The sequence below is a fragment of the Mangifera indica genome, unplaced genomic scaffold (assembly GCF_011075055.1).
Source record: "Mangifera indica cultivar Alphonso unplaced genomic scaffold, CATAS_Mindica_2.1 Un_0016, whole genome shotgun sequence".
In the NCBI taxonomy this organism is placed as follows: Eukaryota; Viridiplantae; Streptophyta; class Magnoliopsida; order Sapindales; family Anacardiaceae; genus Mangifera; species Mangifera indica.
This window is the reverse complement of record NW_025401108.1, coordinates 70,015-88,671: the sequence shown is the minus strand read 5'-3', so window position 1 is coordinate 88,671 and position 18,657 is coordinate 70,015. Positions and strand designations below refer to the sequence as shown.

At 33.6% G+C, this 18,657-nt stretch overlaps 1 protein-coding gene across 1 annotated transcript; it reads left to right on the top strand.

The window, feature by feature from the left end:
• Nucleotides 1–11,952: 11,952 nt before the first annotated feature.
• On the top strand, nt 11,953–18,052 carry LOC123205830 (ABC transporter C family member 8-like). The gene is made up of 12 exons (XM_044622879.1): nt 11,953–12,151; nt 12,460–14,408; nt 14,492–14,812; nt 14,882–14,968; nt 15,046–15,675; nt 15,760–15,924; nt 16,031–16,325; nt 16,414–16,628; nt 16,758–17,063; nt 17,176–17,239; nt 17,329–17,568; nt 17,697–18,052. Exons 1-12 carry the CDS (start codon nt 12,127–12,129, stop codon nt 17,846–17,848), a joined length of 4,449 nt encoding a protein of 1,482 aa, XP_044478814.1. The 5' UTR covers nt 11,953–12,126; the 3' UTR covers nt 17,849–18,052.
• Nucleotides 18,053–18,657: the final 605 nt, after the last annotated feature.

Here is an 18,657-nt window from a genome sequence, read left to right as displayed (position 1 = left end):
TCATCCAACTTCCCTCCCTTCTTTGAGGGAACATGTACATAGCGCAAGGAACCAGAGACCCTTAGATGCTTTCCCAAAGGTTTGATATGTAACCAAGCTTCAACTAGTATTAAACCATGGATTAACTTTATAGATATTTTATTCATTAGATAAATTGTAGTATACATTATTTCTACCTTGAATGTCTTGGTAAGTTTTCTTTTAATCAACTGAACTCATCTTCTTAATTGTTCTATGGTTCAATTTTTGGAGACCTTAATTTGCTGACGTGTGTAACTCATCGTCAACTAATGGCTTATTCCATCTTCTTCACAAAATATATCAAATTTAATTGAGTTGTACTCTTTAATTTCCACTTTCTAATATGGTGGTCTTGATCTTGCATCCACTTTTATTCTCAACTAACCTCTTGAACTTTTTAATGATTGAGAAAACTTGAGACTTGTCGGTTCATACGTGAACCCGAGTCATCCTAGTGTAAAATCATCTATAAAGAGCAATAAGTAGAGATTTAGGCTTAAGAAGGTTGTCCTAATTGGTCCACATAGATCAATATGAACCAACTAACATAAATTTCGGATACATCTCTAACCAAACAATGTGATTACATAAATATTAGGGATCTCATATTAAGGTGCCCAAAACTCTTATGCCAAAGTATTGAATCATCAATTTCTTAGACATAAACATGATGGTTTATAGGATTATCATTAAAGGAGAAATTGTAATCAACCATTATAATTTTAACTATTTAATATCTTTGGCATTATATATCATGCAAAGGTTATCTTCAAAAAAATAATGAGTAACACTTGTTTACCATTTGGGCTATATTCAACAAATTTTGATCCAAATCAATATAAATAGAACAATTTGAAAATTTTGGTTCATTTTTTAGTCCAAATCGTCACTCTGCCCCTTCTTATAGATTCCACAATTGTACCGTTGCTATGCGTCACTCTTGTATTGATTAACCTATCAAGAGTGCTCAAAAGGTTGAATTTTGTGTTTTTGACATAAAGGTTGAAGCTTCACCTTGCATGTAGAGAAAGCAAACATGTTTTGAAATAATGATATTAGCACGGGTGAAACAAGAAGTTAAAATATAGAATCTCATTCATACAGTTAAAAAACTCAAGTTCAACTCCACAATTCTTACAAATGGATTTACATACACATAATAACACTTTATACCAATGTCTGTATTATTCACTTGAGTATGCATAATAACATCTTATGTTATATGCTCGTATTAAAGTAGGGTGCTGGTCTCTGTGATCAGAATGACAAATTATACAAGCTTAGTGTTTAAGTTTTACCAAATATTATTCCTTGTTGCGAATAATAATAATAATATATGTAACTAAATCAAAATTTCTTTTGTATAGGTTTATATATCAAATATTGTTTTCCTTAAAAAAAATTGCAACTAAATTAAAATTTCTTTTATATGGGTTTATGCAGAAAACTATCATAATGGGGTATTTTTATTGCAAAAAGAAAAAATAAATTATACATAAGATAAAATAAATTAATTTTCATTTATATTTAATTCCTCACATATCATTAAAAATGTTTACTTATCATCCAAAAAGCAAATCTCATATGTCTCGTTTTCCTTTCAACTGGTATGTTCTATATAGTATATATTCCCAAATAAATCTCATTCTAAAAAATTAAAAAAAAAACACATTATGCATTATTGGAGAAATTAACAAATTCAATATCTTAAATATCAAGTTTTCATGGAAAAATATTACATTTATAGATTAAGAACAAACTTATAAAATTATAAGTAATATTATTTGTATAAACAAATGAGTATTAATAGATGCTAACAAATTTACGTATTGTTATGTAATTAAGTAATATGATTATTTAATTTATCTATAAGTCAAAATCATTAAATTATATGATTACATTATCTATTAATCTATATTAGTTTGCATCTATTAATACATAAAATATTATATAAGAATATACATTTGTTGGTTGAAGTTGATATATACCCGCTTTGAATTGGGATCATAATGACAAATTAAGCCAAAACTAATCCACCAATGTACATCATTTTGCGGTCAACAAATAGCTTAAGCTCTAAACCCCAATTTGAACACTAAAACTATATTTTCAAAAGAAATTAAATGGTTAATTATTCACATAAATAGAAGACTACATTGGCCCACGGACCACTCAATTGTTCAATATCTTTTTATAAAAACAAGAATCGAAAATTAAAACTTGTAAAGATAGATTCTTACCTTGTAAAGGTCTTCATCTTTGGCCATGTGACTTGTGTAGCTACTCTCGACCAGCCAAGAAAGCATTGAGAATGATTTAGCAACAAATGATGCCATAAAGATGTGACATTCATGTTGTTAACTGTGTTCCATCAAGTTTCCTTGTTAAAGGTGCTGTCGGTTCAACTAAGTGTGCTTAATTCTGTACAACTTTTTAACACGTCCAAACTGCTTGTAAATAAATTATCGCCACTAAATTTTATTATAGTGCAAGGTTTAAAATTTTTTGGCTTGCCATAAATTTTAGCGGTTTTAATATAAATATCATAACCTAAATGTTACTAAATATTTTTATGACGTTAATCAATTTTTAATTTTTTTAAATCAGTATATTTTTTAGTGGATTTCAATATCAATATCATAATAAAAATATCACTAAATATTCTTATAACATTAATTATTATAAATGTCGCAATAACTTCTTATAATTTTCAAGGGTTTTTAATTAAATACTATAAAGAATTTCATTAAATATTTCGTTTTACTTCACAGTTTCATCATATATAGAGTGTGAAATAATCCTTTGGACTTTTTTAAATCCAATGATCCAAGAAAAAAGCTTTTCTCCATTCATTTACCATAAATTATTCCATCTGTTTATGGGGAGATTCAATAAAACGGCTCATACAATACTTGATCTGAGTTGAAAGATGACAAACTCAACTCGATAGGTTTAATATGTTAGAGATTGTCCACTCTTCTTTTTTTTTTTTGAACAAAATTAGAGACGTCTCCAAGCTTGGTTGTGATTATTACAAGAAGACAAAATATAATTGAACCAAACTATACGGTCAAATAATATTTGATTAGAATCATATTTCAAGCCCCAAAAGAAATTAAGATGATGATCTTAAAGATGATATGTGCTTTTGTAGTCTAATATTCTGGCCAAATTTTCAGCCACAAGAAATTGTCGAAACCTAATCATGACATTTTTTCTCGTGTTTATGGCACTGGAGCGGTCTAACCTAACCTTCTCCACCTAAGTTTCAACAACAACCAGAAGATTTCTGCTTGTTGACCAACAAACACTACTGGTCCATTTAGGTCAATGAACTGAATTATTGTGGTGATTTGTATACATACTGCCACAGAAGTTCGACCCAACTGTGGCCATGCATGAGTCTTCAATGATGATGGCTATTTCAGTGCTGTCTTGTGACCCATACGCAAGCGCAAACATTGAGTGGTCACTCATTTCATGCATGTGCGTTTCCATAGATACATCTAGGGTTCTCCCATTAATAATCAGAACTATCCCATGTGACAGTTTAGATCACTATGTTACTGAAAGAACAGTTTTAACAACATGAAACGTCCCATTTATAATTATGAGATCACAAAAAAGGGTTTAATCTATATAGCACGGAAATAGAGATATAAATATAGAAATAAAAATATTAAAACACATTTTTTAAAAAATATAAAAAATAAAAACATGTGAAATATATAAATATAAAAAATTGTTTATAAATAACAAAGTTTATAAAAGAAAATGATGTAAAATTAATTTTTAATAGATTAATTTTAAACTTTTTGTATTTATGAGTCGCCCTAAAATATTTTTCATCCTAGTTTTGAAGCATTTTAAAAACGAAAATGTTTTGGAAAGATAGAAAAGCAGCATGGGATAAGTTTTCGCACTTCCTGGGATTAATAGAAGGAATTAATAATAATAATAAGTTTGAAAACGTGCATGCCACAGTACGGGGACAATCTAATCGGTACTGAACAGAAGATAAACAAATGAATTAATAAATTTGATTCATTGAACATCAGCGTCTTCTTTCTTTAATATTTGCTGTTGCTTTCCTTTTTAATATTAATTTTCTTTCAACGAATCGAATGATTGTCGTAAATCTCCGGTCAAGTGTATAATAATTTGCCGCCAATAACGCCTTACGAATTCGCAAGAGGTCCACAATCAGCAATGAATGGCTTTATTTTGTCGTCTTCCTCGTTTATCAATTTTAATTTGTTTTCTTCTGATTTAGATTTTAGACCACAAGACTTTGGTTAAATTCTGCTTCAAGTAAAATTGTTTCACTACAATTTTTGGAATCGCATTGATTGGCAGCTGTCGGAGCAAGAGAACATGTGGTTGCAGGAGGCTATAAAACATAAAAGAAGCTGCCAAGGAACTTCAATGACAAACAACCAAGAGTCTTTAAATAAGACCTTGGCCTTCATCTAAAAAGACAAAGAGTATCATCTTCTTTATAAAGCTTTTCGTTTCTTTAGTTTCATTTGATATTGATTAAATACTTAAATAAGAAAAAAGAGATCATTGTAAAGAGAAAAAATTTTAGAGAGAAGCGATTATTGATAATAATGCTAGAAATAGTATTAGAGTTTAAAAACTAAAACCTAAAAAAAATTATATTTTAAAACTTTATCTTTAAAAAAGAAATAGTTAGTTTTTAAAGTTAAAAAATAAAATTTAAGTTTATTTTTATTATTATATTTAATATAATGAAATTGTTTTTAAAATTAATTATTTATACGTAGATAAATGAAATTTTTAATATGAGGAGATGAAAATTCGTGAAAAGAAGATATTTGGGTGAGAATAAGTCGTTTGGTCCAAAATTTACCACAAGGCTCTTGGCTTAAAAAAAAAAAAATTCTTGATGCGTGGATAAAATTTATTTCTTTCAATATTCTAATTTTGGGGGATAAATTATTGCAGAGTAGAGGAGGTTGACACGCAACTGCTGCATCATTGATGATGGCCTGCTTCAGGTTGAAGTTGATATGGCTAGCTGTAACCGACAGTTGATTGCCCCTTTCAGGAATCATTTGATGGTCCAAAATCAAAATGAACCAAATTACAAGGCCACTAATTATTGTTATGCATAATTTAGTCATTTCTCACAATGACAGCTTAATTTGCCGATGGCGCTCACGTTTTTGGTAAGTTCTTCATTTTTTCTCACAGTAAAAACTATAATGGTTTATATAAATAAAAACTCTCTCAAGATAAGGCAAGAATGGTTTCAGATTAATTTCTAGGAGCCTGGCTTGGTTGATTTTGAATGGACTGAAATTGGCAGCTATATTTAATGAATAATATTATTTTATATATGCTTCTGTATGTACATGATGTTAAAAATAAATCCGTGAAGCTTGCAAAATGCCATGTGAAGCAAATGATATCTACTTCGTTGGATTCTTGTTTTTGTAAGCAGTGTCATATTTGACAGGCTTACTTGAACATGCATCGCTAAAAAGGCAAAGTCTTGACTGCAAGTATTCGACGGACATGTTTTTGGTGAAATACTTAGCATAAAGCCAAAAATTTTTGCTTGATTCTGGGGTTGGAGGTGCAGCAGCCAGCTGTAATTACAGTTTTGCGCAAAGGACTATTTCCCAACCAACTTTTGACGCTTTCTCAAAATGTCATTCACAATAGTTTGAAATCCTTTATTCGCACTCATGGACCGTTAATGTGGATGATATCTATTAAGGTAGAGTTAAAATGATCATTTTATCCTTATTAGATGAAATAACAAAAATACCTTTCAATTAATTTGTAAAATTAGTGCAATAAATTTACATTAGGGTTTGATTGAAATTATCAATTTACCCCCTAGAATGTAATAACCTAACTTCTACTTTTATGCTTTATGCCTAGGCAAGACTGAAATTAGTTTTGTTCATGTTCATAACCTTAGACACCATTTTAAATGCTTTTGTTGATACAAGCATAGTTATATTTGGATAATTTTGCTGTTTAGATGTCACTTTAAATTCTAAACTGAAAAAGCAGAAACCAAAATCTAGAAACAATAAAAATACAGTTTCAGTTATCAATGCATAATCAATATGCAAACAATGTAGAAACCAAATTGTAAACGGTATGCTGGAAAACAATAAACTTTTAGAAAAAAAAAAGCAAAATCAATTAAATTCCAAAATCCAAATTTTAACCTATTAGTGCAGAAACCACAAAAGCAGGAACCAATGCAATAAACCAACACAACCAACAAAATATCATTATAACTACAATTATCAACGATAAAATATCAACAATACATCAATAAATGGTTTTGAACAACAGTAGTATATCAAAAAAAAAAAAAATCTACTCCAAAACTACTTATGAGCACTACATATTAATAAAACTGAAATTATCTTAACATTTTTCAATTCTGTCAAAAAAAAAAACCAATGCAATAAACTCTTCATGAAAGGCTAGAGAGACAGGTTTGATGTAGCTACTTGAATTAGACCCCTGAAAAAAAACATTTGCAACAATGAAACTTTCTTGGCACAACATTTATCAACTTTCAGATAGAAGGAAAAATATAAAAATAAATAAATTGAGTTTGAAGCTGTATTCTATTGCATAAATACTTGGATCATTAATATCATATTGTGAAGGTTGGCTAGAAGAAGTTTGTGTAAATTCTGCCCTTGTTGAGTGAGTTGTCATAGTTGGTATTGTCTTTATTTACAAAACAAAAAATTGATAGAATTAGTTAAGGATAAAAAGACCAAAGGATATGATAAAATAATAAAAAATGATGTATAAGAATTACCTTTTAATTTCTTCTATTAGCACTAGCAAGATTATTTTTGCATGATCTCTTGTTGTGATCAAATTCCTTGCATAAACTGCATTTGATGGTGGACATTTTTTTTCTCTTTGGTCTTTCATTAGAGTCTCCCATTCTTGCTCTTCTTGGCCTGCTAGGGGTTTAATATCCATGGGGTGGGAGCAGCTTGCTTTTAGAGGTGATTGGCCAATTCCTTTTATCTGCAATTAGATGAATTATTCCATAATATGTTGCCATGAATGTTGGAATTCTGAGTTTCTCATCAACAAATAATTCAAATGAAGAAAAATTCATATGCAGTATGGAGCACACTGCATGCTAACATGGGACACCAGAAATCTGTCATAGGCCAAAATCATAGCTTTTTTTCTAAAGATCCAATGTGTATGTTCTACTTGGCAAAATAGAGATATCAATGACTTCGAACTCCATCAGACCAGCATGGAAAATCCTCATATTTCTAATAGATTTAATATTCTTATTCAGCTTGGCCAACACCAGTGGAGGCAATAGGGTAACCCACTCTATCGCAGCCTTAAACCCACCTTGAATTCTTGTTATTACTCTTTTTCTAATAAAATTCCAACAAACTCAAAATTGGCATTTCTCTATCTTCTCTAAGCCAGCTATTGAAGGATTCACTCATGTTATTGATGATATGATCAGATTTGGCAATTGTATCAATTCCAAACCTAGACCACTGGTCAAGTTCATTTTTAATGATCCATTTATATGTTGTCTAATCAACCTCCCGTACTTTTATTAATGCATCTTGGAAATCAACCCTATTGGATGCTCTATAAACAGCCCAAAAGAGGTTCCTCATGCGTATCTTAGGAAAATGTTTCCTAAAGTTTGCATAAACATATCTTGAACTGAATTTGCTTTTAGCACTCGACCACTATGTTTCTAAAGCATTTATTAACCCTTTCTGCTTATCACTCATAAAAGTGATAAGCTTGACATCCGCCAAAAAATCATGTAATAAATTGATGAAATACCCTATGTGTCACTATTCTTAACCTCACGCACACAAATAACCAATGGGAATATCCCATTATTGGCATCCAATGAAATAGCAGACAGAATAACTCCCTCAAAATGGCCTTTGAGATGACAGCTATCTACTCCTACGAAATGATGACATCTCTCAATAAATCCCTTTTTTTGTGCTACAAAGCTCATAAAAAAACATATTAAATCTTGGACTTAATGGGATTTCTTCCCTAATGACTTTCAAAACAAATTAGAACCAGGATTACTAACCAATAAAATGTTACAATACTAAAACAACCAATTGAATGAGTTAGAGTGCCCATTTAGTGTCATCCTAGTTGCAAGTTTCCTAGTCCTATAGAGTTTTTTTGTTGTTAATCTTCAAAAAATTATCCATTTCCAGTTGGTCAGTCAAAGGTTTGATAGTTTACGATTGCATAAAGTTTTCTATCTTTTTAGTTATCTAAGAAACACTAACTACTAGGTTATTATGAACCCTCAAACAAGTGTGTGCTCGTATATTCTTATTTGGAAGACTATTGATCGACCATCATGGTTGTATAAAGATCAAACGGACAACCCTCTATTGTACAAACTAATTTTATTCGCCTTTCTTTTATTATATATCTTTTTTAACTGAAAGCCCCTTTAAACTGTGTAATCACTTAATTTTCCTGTCTGTACTATATGTAAAGGCTTTATCCTTCATAAACTTGGACAACCTTGTAGCAAGATCATATTCAAAACTTGATGAATTAGAATTTTCATCTCCACTGCCTTCTTCACAATTAGATAGACCCCTAGACTTTAAGTTCACACATTCACTTGTCTCTTCATTTTTATTGTCTACATCTTTTGCAGCTCTATTTTAATTTATATTTCTCACATCATCATCAACATCATTAAATTATGCATCTTCATAGAAGGCGTCGTTCCAATGACAACCATCATCATTATATTCAATATTAGACATTTCTATTTTATACTCATCAGATTCATTACTCTAATCAGATCATTATTGTGGAGACTATTTGAAGGTTGTAGAGGTTAGTGTAAGGGTCATGGTGGTTGGGCAAGCTATTGTTCAGGTTAGGGAGGCTATCGTGAGGGTTGTGTAGATTGGTGTGAGAGTTGTGGTAGTTGGGCAGGTTGTGTTCAGGTTGGGAGGTTGTCATGAGGATTGTGTAGGTCGGTGTAAAGGTTGTGATGGTTAGGTAGGCTATTGTTTAGGTTGGGATGCTATTGTGAAGGTTATGCAGGTTGGTGTGAGGGTTGTGGTAGTTTGATAGGTTACTATTTAGGTTAAGAAGGTTGTTATGAGGATTGTACAGGTTGGTGTAAAGGTTGTAATGGTTGGGCAAACTATTGTTTAAGTTAAGGAGGTGGTTGTGTAGGTTGGGCAGACTACTGTTCAGGTTGGGGAGGCTGTTGTGAGGGTTGTGTAAACTGTTGTTTAAGTGGCAAAAGGGTCATATTTCCAACTATCACAATGGGAAGGAATTCCACAAACATGTCAATATTTTACACTCCAGCTTTAATATACTCTTTAAACATATAACACATATATTTATCATTGTTTATGACATATCTCCCTACTCTATTAAGCTTTTTTGCTTCAATATTTATTTTCTCATCTAGATACAACTCCATTATTTTATTTTCATTGGCTATACATTTTTTCATGTCTTTAATGAAGATAATGTAACTATACTCATATGGATCAACATTGTTAATTTCACACTAAATATCATAGGGATTAAATTGTAAATTAAACTATATCGTGGGCAACATCCTATATGTGATATATCCCTAATTAAATGAATTTATATCAAGTGAATGTATCTAAACACATCATGTCAAACAATTTAAACAATGTTCATGTGATTTATTATGCAAACATTATTGGTACAAGGTGTTGTTAAACCAGAAGACCTGAAGGTATTACCTTTTCCTATCACGCTAGTAGCACTGCACTCCTAAATGTCCAACCAATATACCAAATAATGCATATTCATAACCATCAAACATTTCAAACATTTATTAACAGTAAGCATGTTTATCTAATCTAGTAGTACATATGTAAGCATGTTATACATATCATGAAAGCATATAAACAACATGCAAATATGTAAACCATTTGCATGTACACAGTTTGCAAATATGTAAACAGAATGCATTTATCATGCAAACATACATTTAGTAATGAATCAGTAAACATCAAACAACATACATTTAAACATTATTGGTACAGGTCGTTGTTAAACCAAGAAACCTAAAGGTATTACCCTTTCCTATCGTGCCAGTAACATTACACTTTTTGATGTCCAACCAATATACCAAATAATGGATATTCACAACTATCAAACATTTCAAACATTCATTAATAGTAAACATGTTCATTTAATCTAAAGAGTACATATATAAGCATATAAACAACATGCAAATATGTAAACTGTTTGCATGTTCATAGTTTACAAATATATAAACAGAATGCATTTATCATGCAAACATGCATTTAGTAATAAATCAGTAAACGTCAAACAACATACATTTAAACATTATTGATACAAGGCATTATTAAACTAGGAGACCTGAAGGTATTACCCTTTTCTATTGCACCAGTAATACTGCACTTCTGGATGTCCAACTAATATACCAAATAATGGATGTTCAATTACAAAGAAACCCTAATCAGAAGTTTTATTTACAATCAACAGTTAATTAAAAACATCAGATCTATTAGTGCACATAAAAACCACACATACACGATAAACCCTAAAAAACCCATCATGAACTACACAATTTTTCATGTGAAGCAACACAAAAATAAATGAATACGGTGAAGAAAAACAAACCGTAAGTACTGTAGCAACAGTACGCATGAAAGCATGCAAAACCCACAAGTAAATTTGTTAACCCTACTATATATGTAAAATACATCAATCTAGCATTAACCCTAAACCAACATAGCAAAAAAATCATAAAAACATCTGTTAACATCAACGCATTTATCCTTTTTACCAATAAAGTAGACAATCTTAAATGATTAAATGTTGAAATAATGTGCACGAAACAAGGAGATATGGACAGATCAAACCTTGAGGCCAAAGAACTTTTATAGCCCTTGGTTGGAGTACTCTTTGTCGTGATTGCTACTTCAAACAACACAAAAAACCACTATCTAAAAGTAGATGTCATAGGTTCAAAGCCAACAATAGAAAACCCTTCACGTTGTCATTAGTGGAAACATTACTTCATTCACCCTTGAAGATGTTGTTGTTAGTGTCGTCATCGCCATTTGGCAGTCGCGGTTCACCATTGTCCGTTTTTGGAACTCACGGGATGCTCAAATTTTAGAGAAAACATAGAAGGCAACCCAATCGTTTGAGAACAAAATGAAACCATTGTTCTCTTTCTTTTGTTCAAAATGCATTTAGAATTAGCAAGCCATGTGTCATTTTTTTGTTCGCTCTCCAAAGAATAAAAAATTCTTTTTGTCGTTGATATTTATTCAAAACCCATTAAATAACAAAAATGCCCTTACATGTGTCCAAATTTGATTGGCTTATCGATTCTGAAATTCTCCATGACCGTTGATTTTTATCTAAACAATATGAGCCATTGATTTTGAAAAATCATTGCGCATTAAATTCTCCTACAGGCACTGCGTCCAAGTGCGGCAAAATGCACCACCTCTTTGTTTTTAAATCAGTGCAATTATTTTGTTGCTCCCATGTGTCTTCATTTCGTTTCACCACACCATCCATCAAAAACAAGTCGCCAACAAATTCGCTACAACTCGCCAAAAATGCTTCCTTCCTCCATAAACTTCACCACACGTCATGCTTTGGTAGATAGCGTGCGAGATAACAGTCTGTCACACTTAATTTTTATTGGTTTAATAAACAAATTTTTTATTCGTTAATGTTCACGATTACTAAAATGCCCCTTTACTCAGACAAATTCTCGTAACGTTAACGGCTCATGGGTGGGATTGAACTGCCACGGGTGGGATTTTGAAAATGCATCAAAAGTTGGGTGGGAAATGGCTTGGACATTCGATATATAAGGACAAAAAATTGCCAACTTGAAATATAAAGCTGGTGAATGAACAAAAATGTTGGCAATATGTTGTAAGCATTGATAATTTATTGAATGCATCAGTTGCCGGCATAGTTTCTCTGGTTTCACTTCATTCAAAGTGAGTTCTGGTTGAATCTTATCTACTTGGGCTACTGAGTGGTGCAAAAACCAAAGTCACTTAAGCAACAATGGCTTTCTCGGGGAGCTCACTTGGTATCTTCTCAGGCTTTCTTCTTCTTGTTATTTGTACGAATCTTTTTTTTTTTTTTAAGTCTACATCTCTTTATGAGGTTCTCGTTATATAAGATTGTAGAATTCTGTTGTGTTGCAATACTGCAGGCTAATTGTTTGAAAAAGATCAAGCTTTTTGAACATTTGATGTATGGAACATACATATTGAATACATTTATACCATCATCTAGACATTCTTCACTTCTCTTCTTATTCTTCGATCATATTTTAGTTCAAGTATAGATTTTCTCTTCTGCAATTTCTAAAACTGTGTTTTTATGAGTTTTCAGAGAGGCTCTCTTGGATTTGTGGAGGCGAACTCGATGTTGGTTCTTTTTGCATTCAAAGAACCATCATAGACTTCATAAATGTAGTATTTCTTTGTGTTTTCTATCTGTCTTTGCTTGTAAGTTTTATCAGAAAACATCACAGCAGTGGGAGCAATAGAAGGGGCCGGCTTTCGGTAGTTGCTTCAATTTGTTGTGCTCTTGTTAGCATATTTTACTTCAGTAACGGTTTGTGGAATTTTGCAGCCAAAACTGAAGACTTTAATAATATGAGCTGGTTGATTCAGATTGTTAGAGGATTTATTTGGACCTCCCTGGCAATCTCTTTGCTCGTGAGAAGGTCCAAATGGATCATCATTCTCATCTCTCTCTGGTGGATGTCATTTTCTTTAATGGTTTCAGCTCTTAACATTGAAATCTTATCAAGAACAAAGAGTATTCAGATATTTGATATAGTGTCATTGCCTATCAATCTTTTGTTGCTCTTTTGTGCTTTCAGAAACTTCAGTCATTTTGCTTCACAACTTACAGAAGATAAGAGTTTATCCGAGCCTCTATTAGGCGAAAAGGCTGAGAAAAAGCAAACAGCTCTAGGCAGGGCTAGTTTTTTTAGCAAATTGACATTTTCTTGGATTAATCCTTTGCTTTCTTTGGGTTACTCAAAACCATTAGTTCTAGAAGACATTCCTTCTCTTGTTCCTGAAGATGAAGCCAATTTAGCATACCAAAAGTTTGCTAAGGTGTGGGATTCCCTTGTAAAAGTGAAGAACTCAAACGATTCTGGGAACTTGGTCCTTCAAGCCATAACAAAAGTTTACTGGACAGAGAATATATTAATTGCAATCTGTGCATTGCTCAGGACAATTGCTGTAGTAGTTCTTCCTCTTTTGCTTTATGCTTTCGTAAATTATTCCAACCGCAGTGAGGAAAATTTGCACCAAGGTCTCTCCATAGTGGGGTGTCTTGTAATCACCAAGGTTGTTGAGTCTCTGTCTCAGAGGCATTGTTACTTTGATTCAAGGAGGTCGGGATTGAGGATGAGATCAGCTTTAATGGTGGCAGTCTATCAGAAGCAACTAAAGCTTTCTAGCTTCGGAAGGAGAAGGCATTCAACTGGGGAAATTGTAAATTATATTGCAGTTGATGCCTACCGAATGGGAGAATTTCCTTGGTGGTTCCACTCAATGTGGAGTTTTTCTCTGCAACTCTTTTTGTCCATTGCTGTCCTTTTCGGAGTTGTTGGTCTTGGTGCCCTTCCTGGTTTAGTCCCCCTTTTTATTTGTGGACTCCTTAATGTGCCATTTGCAAAGATTCTGCAAAAGTGTCAATCAGAATTCATGGTTGCTCAAGATGAGAGGCTGAGGGCCACTTCTGAGATCCTAAACAGTATGAAAATTATAAAGTTACAGTCATGGGAAGAGAAGTTCAAGAACTTGATTGAATCGCTCCGCGAAAGAGAATTTAAATGGTTGTCTGAATCTCAGTTAAGAAAGGCTTATGGCACAGTCATTTATTGGATGTCTCCAACTCTCATTTCTTCGGTTATCTTCTTGGGGTGTGCCCTGATTGGAAGTGCACCGCTGAATGCTAGCACCATCTTCACAGTTCTTGCCTCACTGAGGAGCATGGGAGAACCTGTCAGAATGATTCCCGAAGCTCTTTCTGTGGTGATCCAAGTCAAGGTTTCATTTGATAGGATTAATGCTGTTCTGCTGGATGATGAACTCAAAAATGATGATGTAAGTAGAATTTCAATGCAGAATTCAGAGAGAAGTGTAATTATAAAAGATGGCAATTTTAGTTGGGATCCGGAGCTCCCCATTCCAACTCTGAGAAACGTAAATTTGGAAGTGAAATGGGGGGAAAAAATTGCTGTATGCGGGTCAGTTGGGGCTGGAAAATCATCTCTCTTGTATGCCATACTTGGAGAGATACCCAAAACTTCAGGAACTGTGAGTTGTAAACAACAATTTTAAGCATATATTATGCTCTAAGTTTGTGATACTAAATTTAATGTTTTGATGCCATTTAACAGGTTAATGTATATGGCTCCATTGCATATGTATCTCAAACTTCTTGGATCCAAAGTGGAAGCATTCGCGATAATGTTCTCTATGGGAAGCCAATGGACAAGGACAGATATGATAAGGCTATAAAAGCATGCGCGTTGGATAAAGACATCAATAGTTTTGACCATGGTGATCTCACAGAAATAGGTCAGAGAGGGCTTAACATGAGTGGAGGACAAAAACAGAGAATTCAACTTGCTCGAGCTGTCTATAATGATGCCGATATCTATCTCCTTGATGATCCTTTCAGTGCAGTTGATGCACATACCGCTGCAACTCTATTCAATGTAAGAAAAACACATTTTTAAGCCTCTTTTAAAGCATTGAAACAATTTACTCATGTTATGTGATTACAGGATTGTGTCATGGCTGCTTTAGAAAGCAAAACTGTCATTCTAGTGACTCATCAAGTGGAATTTCTCTCTTCAGTTGATAAAATTCTGGTAATCAAACTCTAATTCCTGTGACTCATTTGATGTAATTTTATTAATTTAAATTAAATGATCCTGTTTGATCATAGGTTCTGGAAGGTGGACAAGTTATTCAGTCAGGAAGCTATCAAGAGCTCTTTTTGGCTGGTACAGCATTTGAACAACTTGTGAATGCGCACAGAGATGCAATAACAGTATTAGATCCTGCGAATAATGAAGGACAAGAAGGAGCTGCAAAGGAAGATAAAGACAAGATGGTTAGAGCAGAGGAGCCCAATGGGACTCACATTGTTAAAGAAAACAGTGAGAGGGAGATTTCCGTGAAGGGTTTGCCAGGAGTACAACTAACAGAGGAAGAAGAAAAAGAGACTGGTGATGTCGGATGGAAGCCATTCCTGGATTATCTCCTTGTATCAAAAGGATCCCTTCTTTTAGGTTTAGGCCTATTGGCTCAGGCTGGATTTGTTGCTCTTCAGGCTGGTTCAACTTATTGGCTAGCATATGCCATTCAATTTCCTAAAATCAATAATGGCATTCTAATTGGTGTCTACTCTGGCATTTCAACAGCCAGTGCTGTTTTTGTATATTTTAGATCATTATCTGCAGCACTTCTGGGGCTAAAAGCTTCTAAAGCATTTTTCTCTGGTTTCACTAATTCGATATTTAAAGCTCCCATGCTTTTCTTCGACTCTACTCCTGTTGGGCGGATTTTAACCCGAGTAAGACAATCTCAAGTACACTCTTCGAAAATGTAATTTAACTGTAAATTAACATTTGAAGATCTCAACATTCCTATTTTGCAGGCTTCATCAGATTTGTGTGTCCTTGATTTTGACATACCGTTTGCGATTATTTTTGTGGCTGCTGCTGGTGTTGAAATGATAGCAATTATTGGAATTATGACCTTTGTAACATGGCAAGTTCTCATTGTGGCCATTCTTGCTATGGTTGCAGTGAAATATATTCAGGTGGATTCAAGTCCTACTTCTTGATTTCTGCAATTTCTCTTCCACAGAATGGAGGCAAATACTGAGCTATTTCATTTCAATTCTTTTTTTTTTTTTTCTCCTGAAGGGGTATTACATAGCAACTGCAAGGGAGCTAATCAGAATAAATGGAACAACAAAAGCTCCTGTTATGAATTATACAGCTGAGACATCACTTGGAGTGATCACAATAAGAGCCTTTAATATGGTGGATAGATTTTTCCAGAACTACTTGAAGCTTGTTGATACAGATGCCATACTTTTTTTCCATTCCAATGCTGTCATGGAGTGGCTAGTTCTCAGAATAGAAGCAATTCAAAATTTTACTCTCTTCACTGCTGCTTTCCTCCTTGTATTAATTCCTAAAGGCTATGTAGCTCCAGGTAAAATTACTCATTGAAATTGTTGTGAACACTATCATAAATTTCCAGATTTTTTGGAAGATTTGTATGGCTCAAATTTCTTTTGCAGGGCTTGTTGGACTCTCTCTTTCTTATGCTCTTTCACTAACGGGCACCCAAGTTTTCATGTCGCGATGGTACTGCTACTTGGCAAACTACATTATTTCTGTTGAACGGATCAAACAGTTCATGCACCTACCACCAGAGCCTCCAGCTATAGTAGAAGACAAGAGACCACCGTCTTCATGGCCTTTTAAGGGCAGGATAGAACTGCAGGAACTGCAGGTATGCTACCTAATGAATGTAATGGTTACCACGAATATTTTCCAGTGAGAACCATCTGGATATCACTTTTGATCACTAAAGCAAGAATCCATTTACAATTTAACTGTTATTTCTGCTGTTTGGTTACAGATTAGGTACCGTCCTAATGCACCATTGGTACTCAAGGGAATCACCTGCACATTTAGTGAAGGCACCAGGGTAGGAGTAGTGGGAAGAACTGGAAGCGGCAAAACCACACTTATAGGTGCTTTGTTTCGTTTGGTCGAGCCTGCAAGTGGTACAATTCTGATAGATGGGCTTGACATCTGTTCAATTGGTCTTAAAGATTTAAGAATGAAGCTCAGCATCATCCCTCAAGAACCAAGTCTTTTTCGAGGTAGTGTTAGAACCAACTTGGATCCTCTAGGCCTCTATTCGGACGAAGAAATATGGAAGGTGTACTAGCTGACTCTAGCTTTATATTATTGATTTCATAATTTTAAAAAATGACTTTGTCTCTTATGTATTAGCCATTAATCACACATTGTGATATGTTTTTGATTTGTAGGCTCTGGAGAAGTGTCAGCTCAAGGCAACAATCAGCAGCCTGCCTAACAAACTAGATTCATCTGGTAAGCTAATTTCAGAACAACTGTAGTTGTGTATTGATTTCCTGTGTGTATCTCAAGCTGAATGTGTGATTATTATGGCTGGGATGCAGTGAGTGATGAAGGCGAAAACTGGAGCGTGGGGCAACGCCAACTGTTTTGCCTTGGAAGAGTCCTCCTGAAGAGAAACAGAATTCTAGTTCTAGATGAAGCTACTGCTTCAATAGATTCTGCAACAGATGCCATTTTACAGAGAATTATTAGGCAGGAGTTTGTCAATTGCACGATGATCACAGTAGCTCACAGAGTCCCAACTGTTATTGATAGTGACATGGTCATGGTCCTCTCTTTTGGTAAGCCTCTATTTCTCACTTGAATCACATTCATGGAACATTAACAATATTGGATCAGATGAAAGAGAACTGAAACCGACAAGAAACACCCCTCTTGTTGATTGTACATGTTGGTTTATGATTTCCAGGGAAATTGTTAGAATATGATGAACCATCAAAGCTTATGGAGACAAATTCATCCTTTTCAAAGCTGGTGGCTGAGTACTGGTCCAGTTGCAGGAAAGGAAACTCCTACCAAAACCTGACAACCAGCAGTGATGATAGTATAATTAGAATATAAAAGAGAGTTAAGCAATCGGTATTGTTGTCACTTAGCTAGCATTTTTACAGGTTATTTGTGTATTTGAATGGTACAAGTATTTTGCAAAGGCTGTTCAGTGTGCATGTATCAGTTATTGTGAACAGAAATAAAGATGTATGTAATGTAATAGAATATGATTCTGGATTTTTAGAAGATATATAAAATATGGGTTGATTTCCAGTCCCTCAATTTTCACAAGCTAAGTCATCATCCCCGTCGGATGAATCTTAAGCTTTAGCATTTTGGCCAAACAGCTGGAAGTTTCTGGTGATTTCGGACGAGTGGAAATTTAAATAGTAAACAGAAGACGCTAGTGCAATTATTTCAATGGTCATGGTGGGACAAGCTTTATGACTATACAAAATGTGATATCAATTCCTGTTAATCGGCTGACAAGGGTCCTTGTTGATCTCTCCATTAATACTGTATTATTATTTTTTTTTTAAATTTAAAGTAGGATTTCTCAGAATCAGCTGGAGCTCTAGCTAATAATTCAATACCCGTCTAAAGTCTGTTTCGGACAATTTTTTATAGTCAAATGAGAGATTTGTAAATGTTTTTGTCTTGGTTAATTATATATGTCTTTGTCAATATAACATTAAGACAAAATAAGTTGCTTAGTCAGGATCATACTGTAATAATTGTCATTTTCTTAAATATTCCAATATTCGAATTCCCTGTCACTGTTTCACCATAAGGAAGACAAGTCCCATTTCAAAGTAAATCTGAGGCTTTCATTTCTCCTCAAGAAGGCAACAAAAATGGTGAAAGCTACTCTATAATGTTAA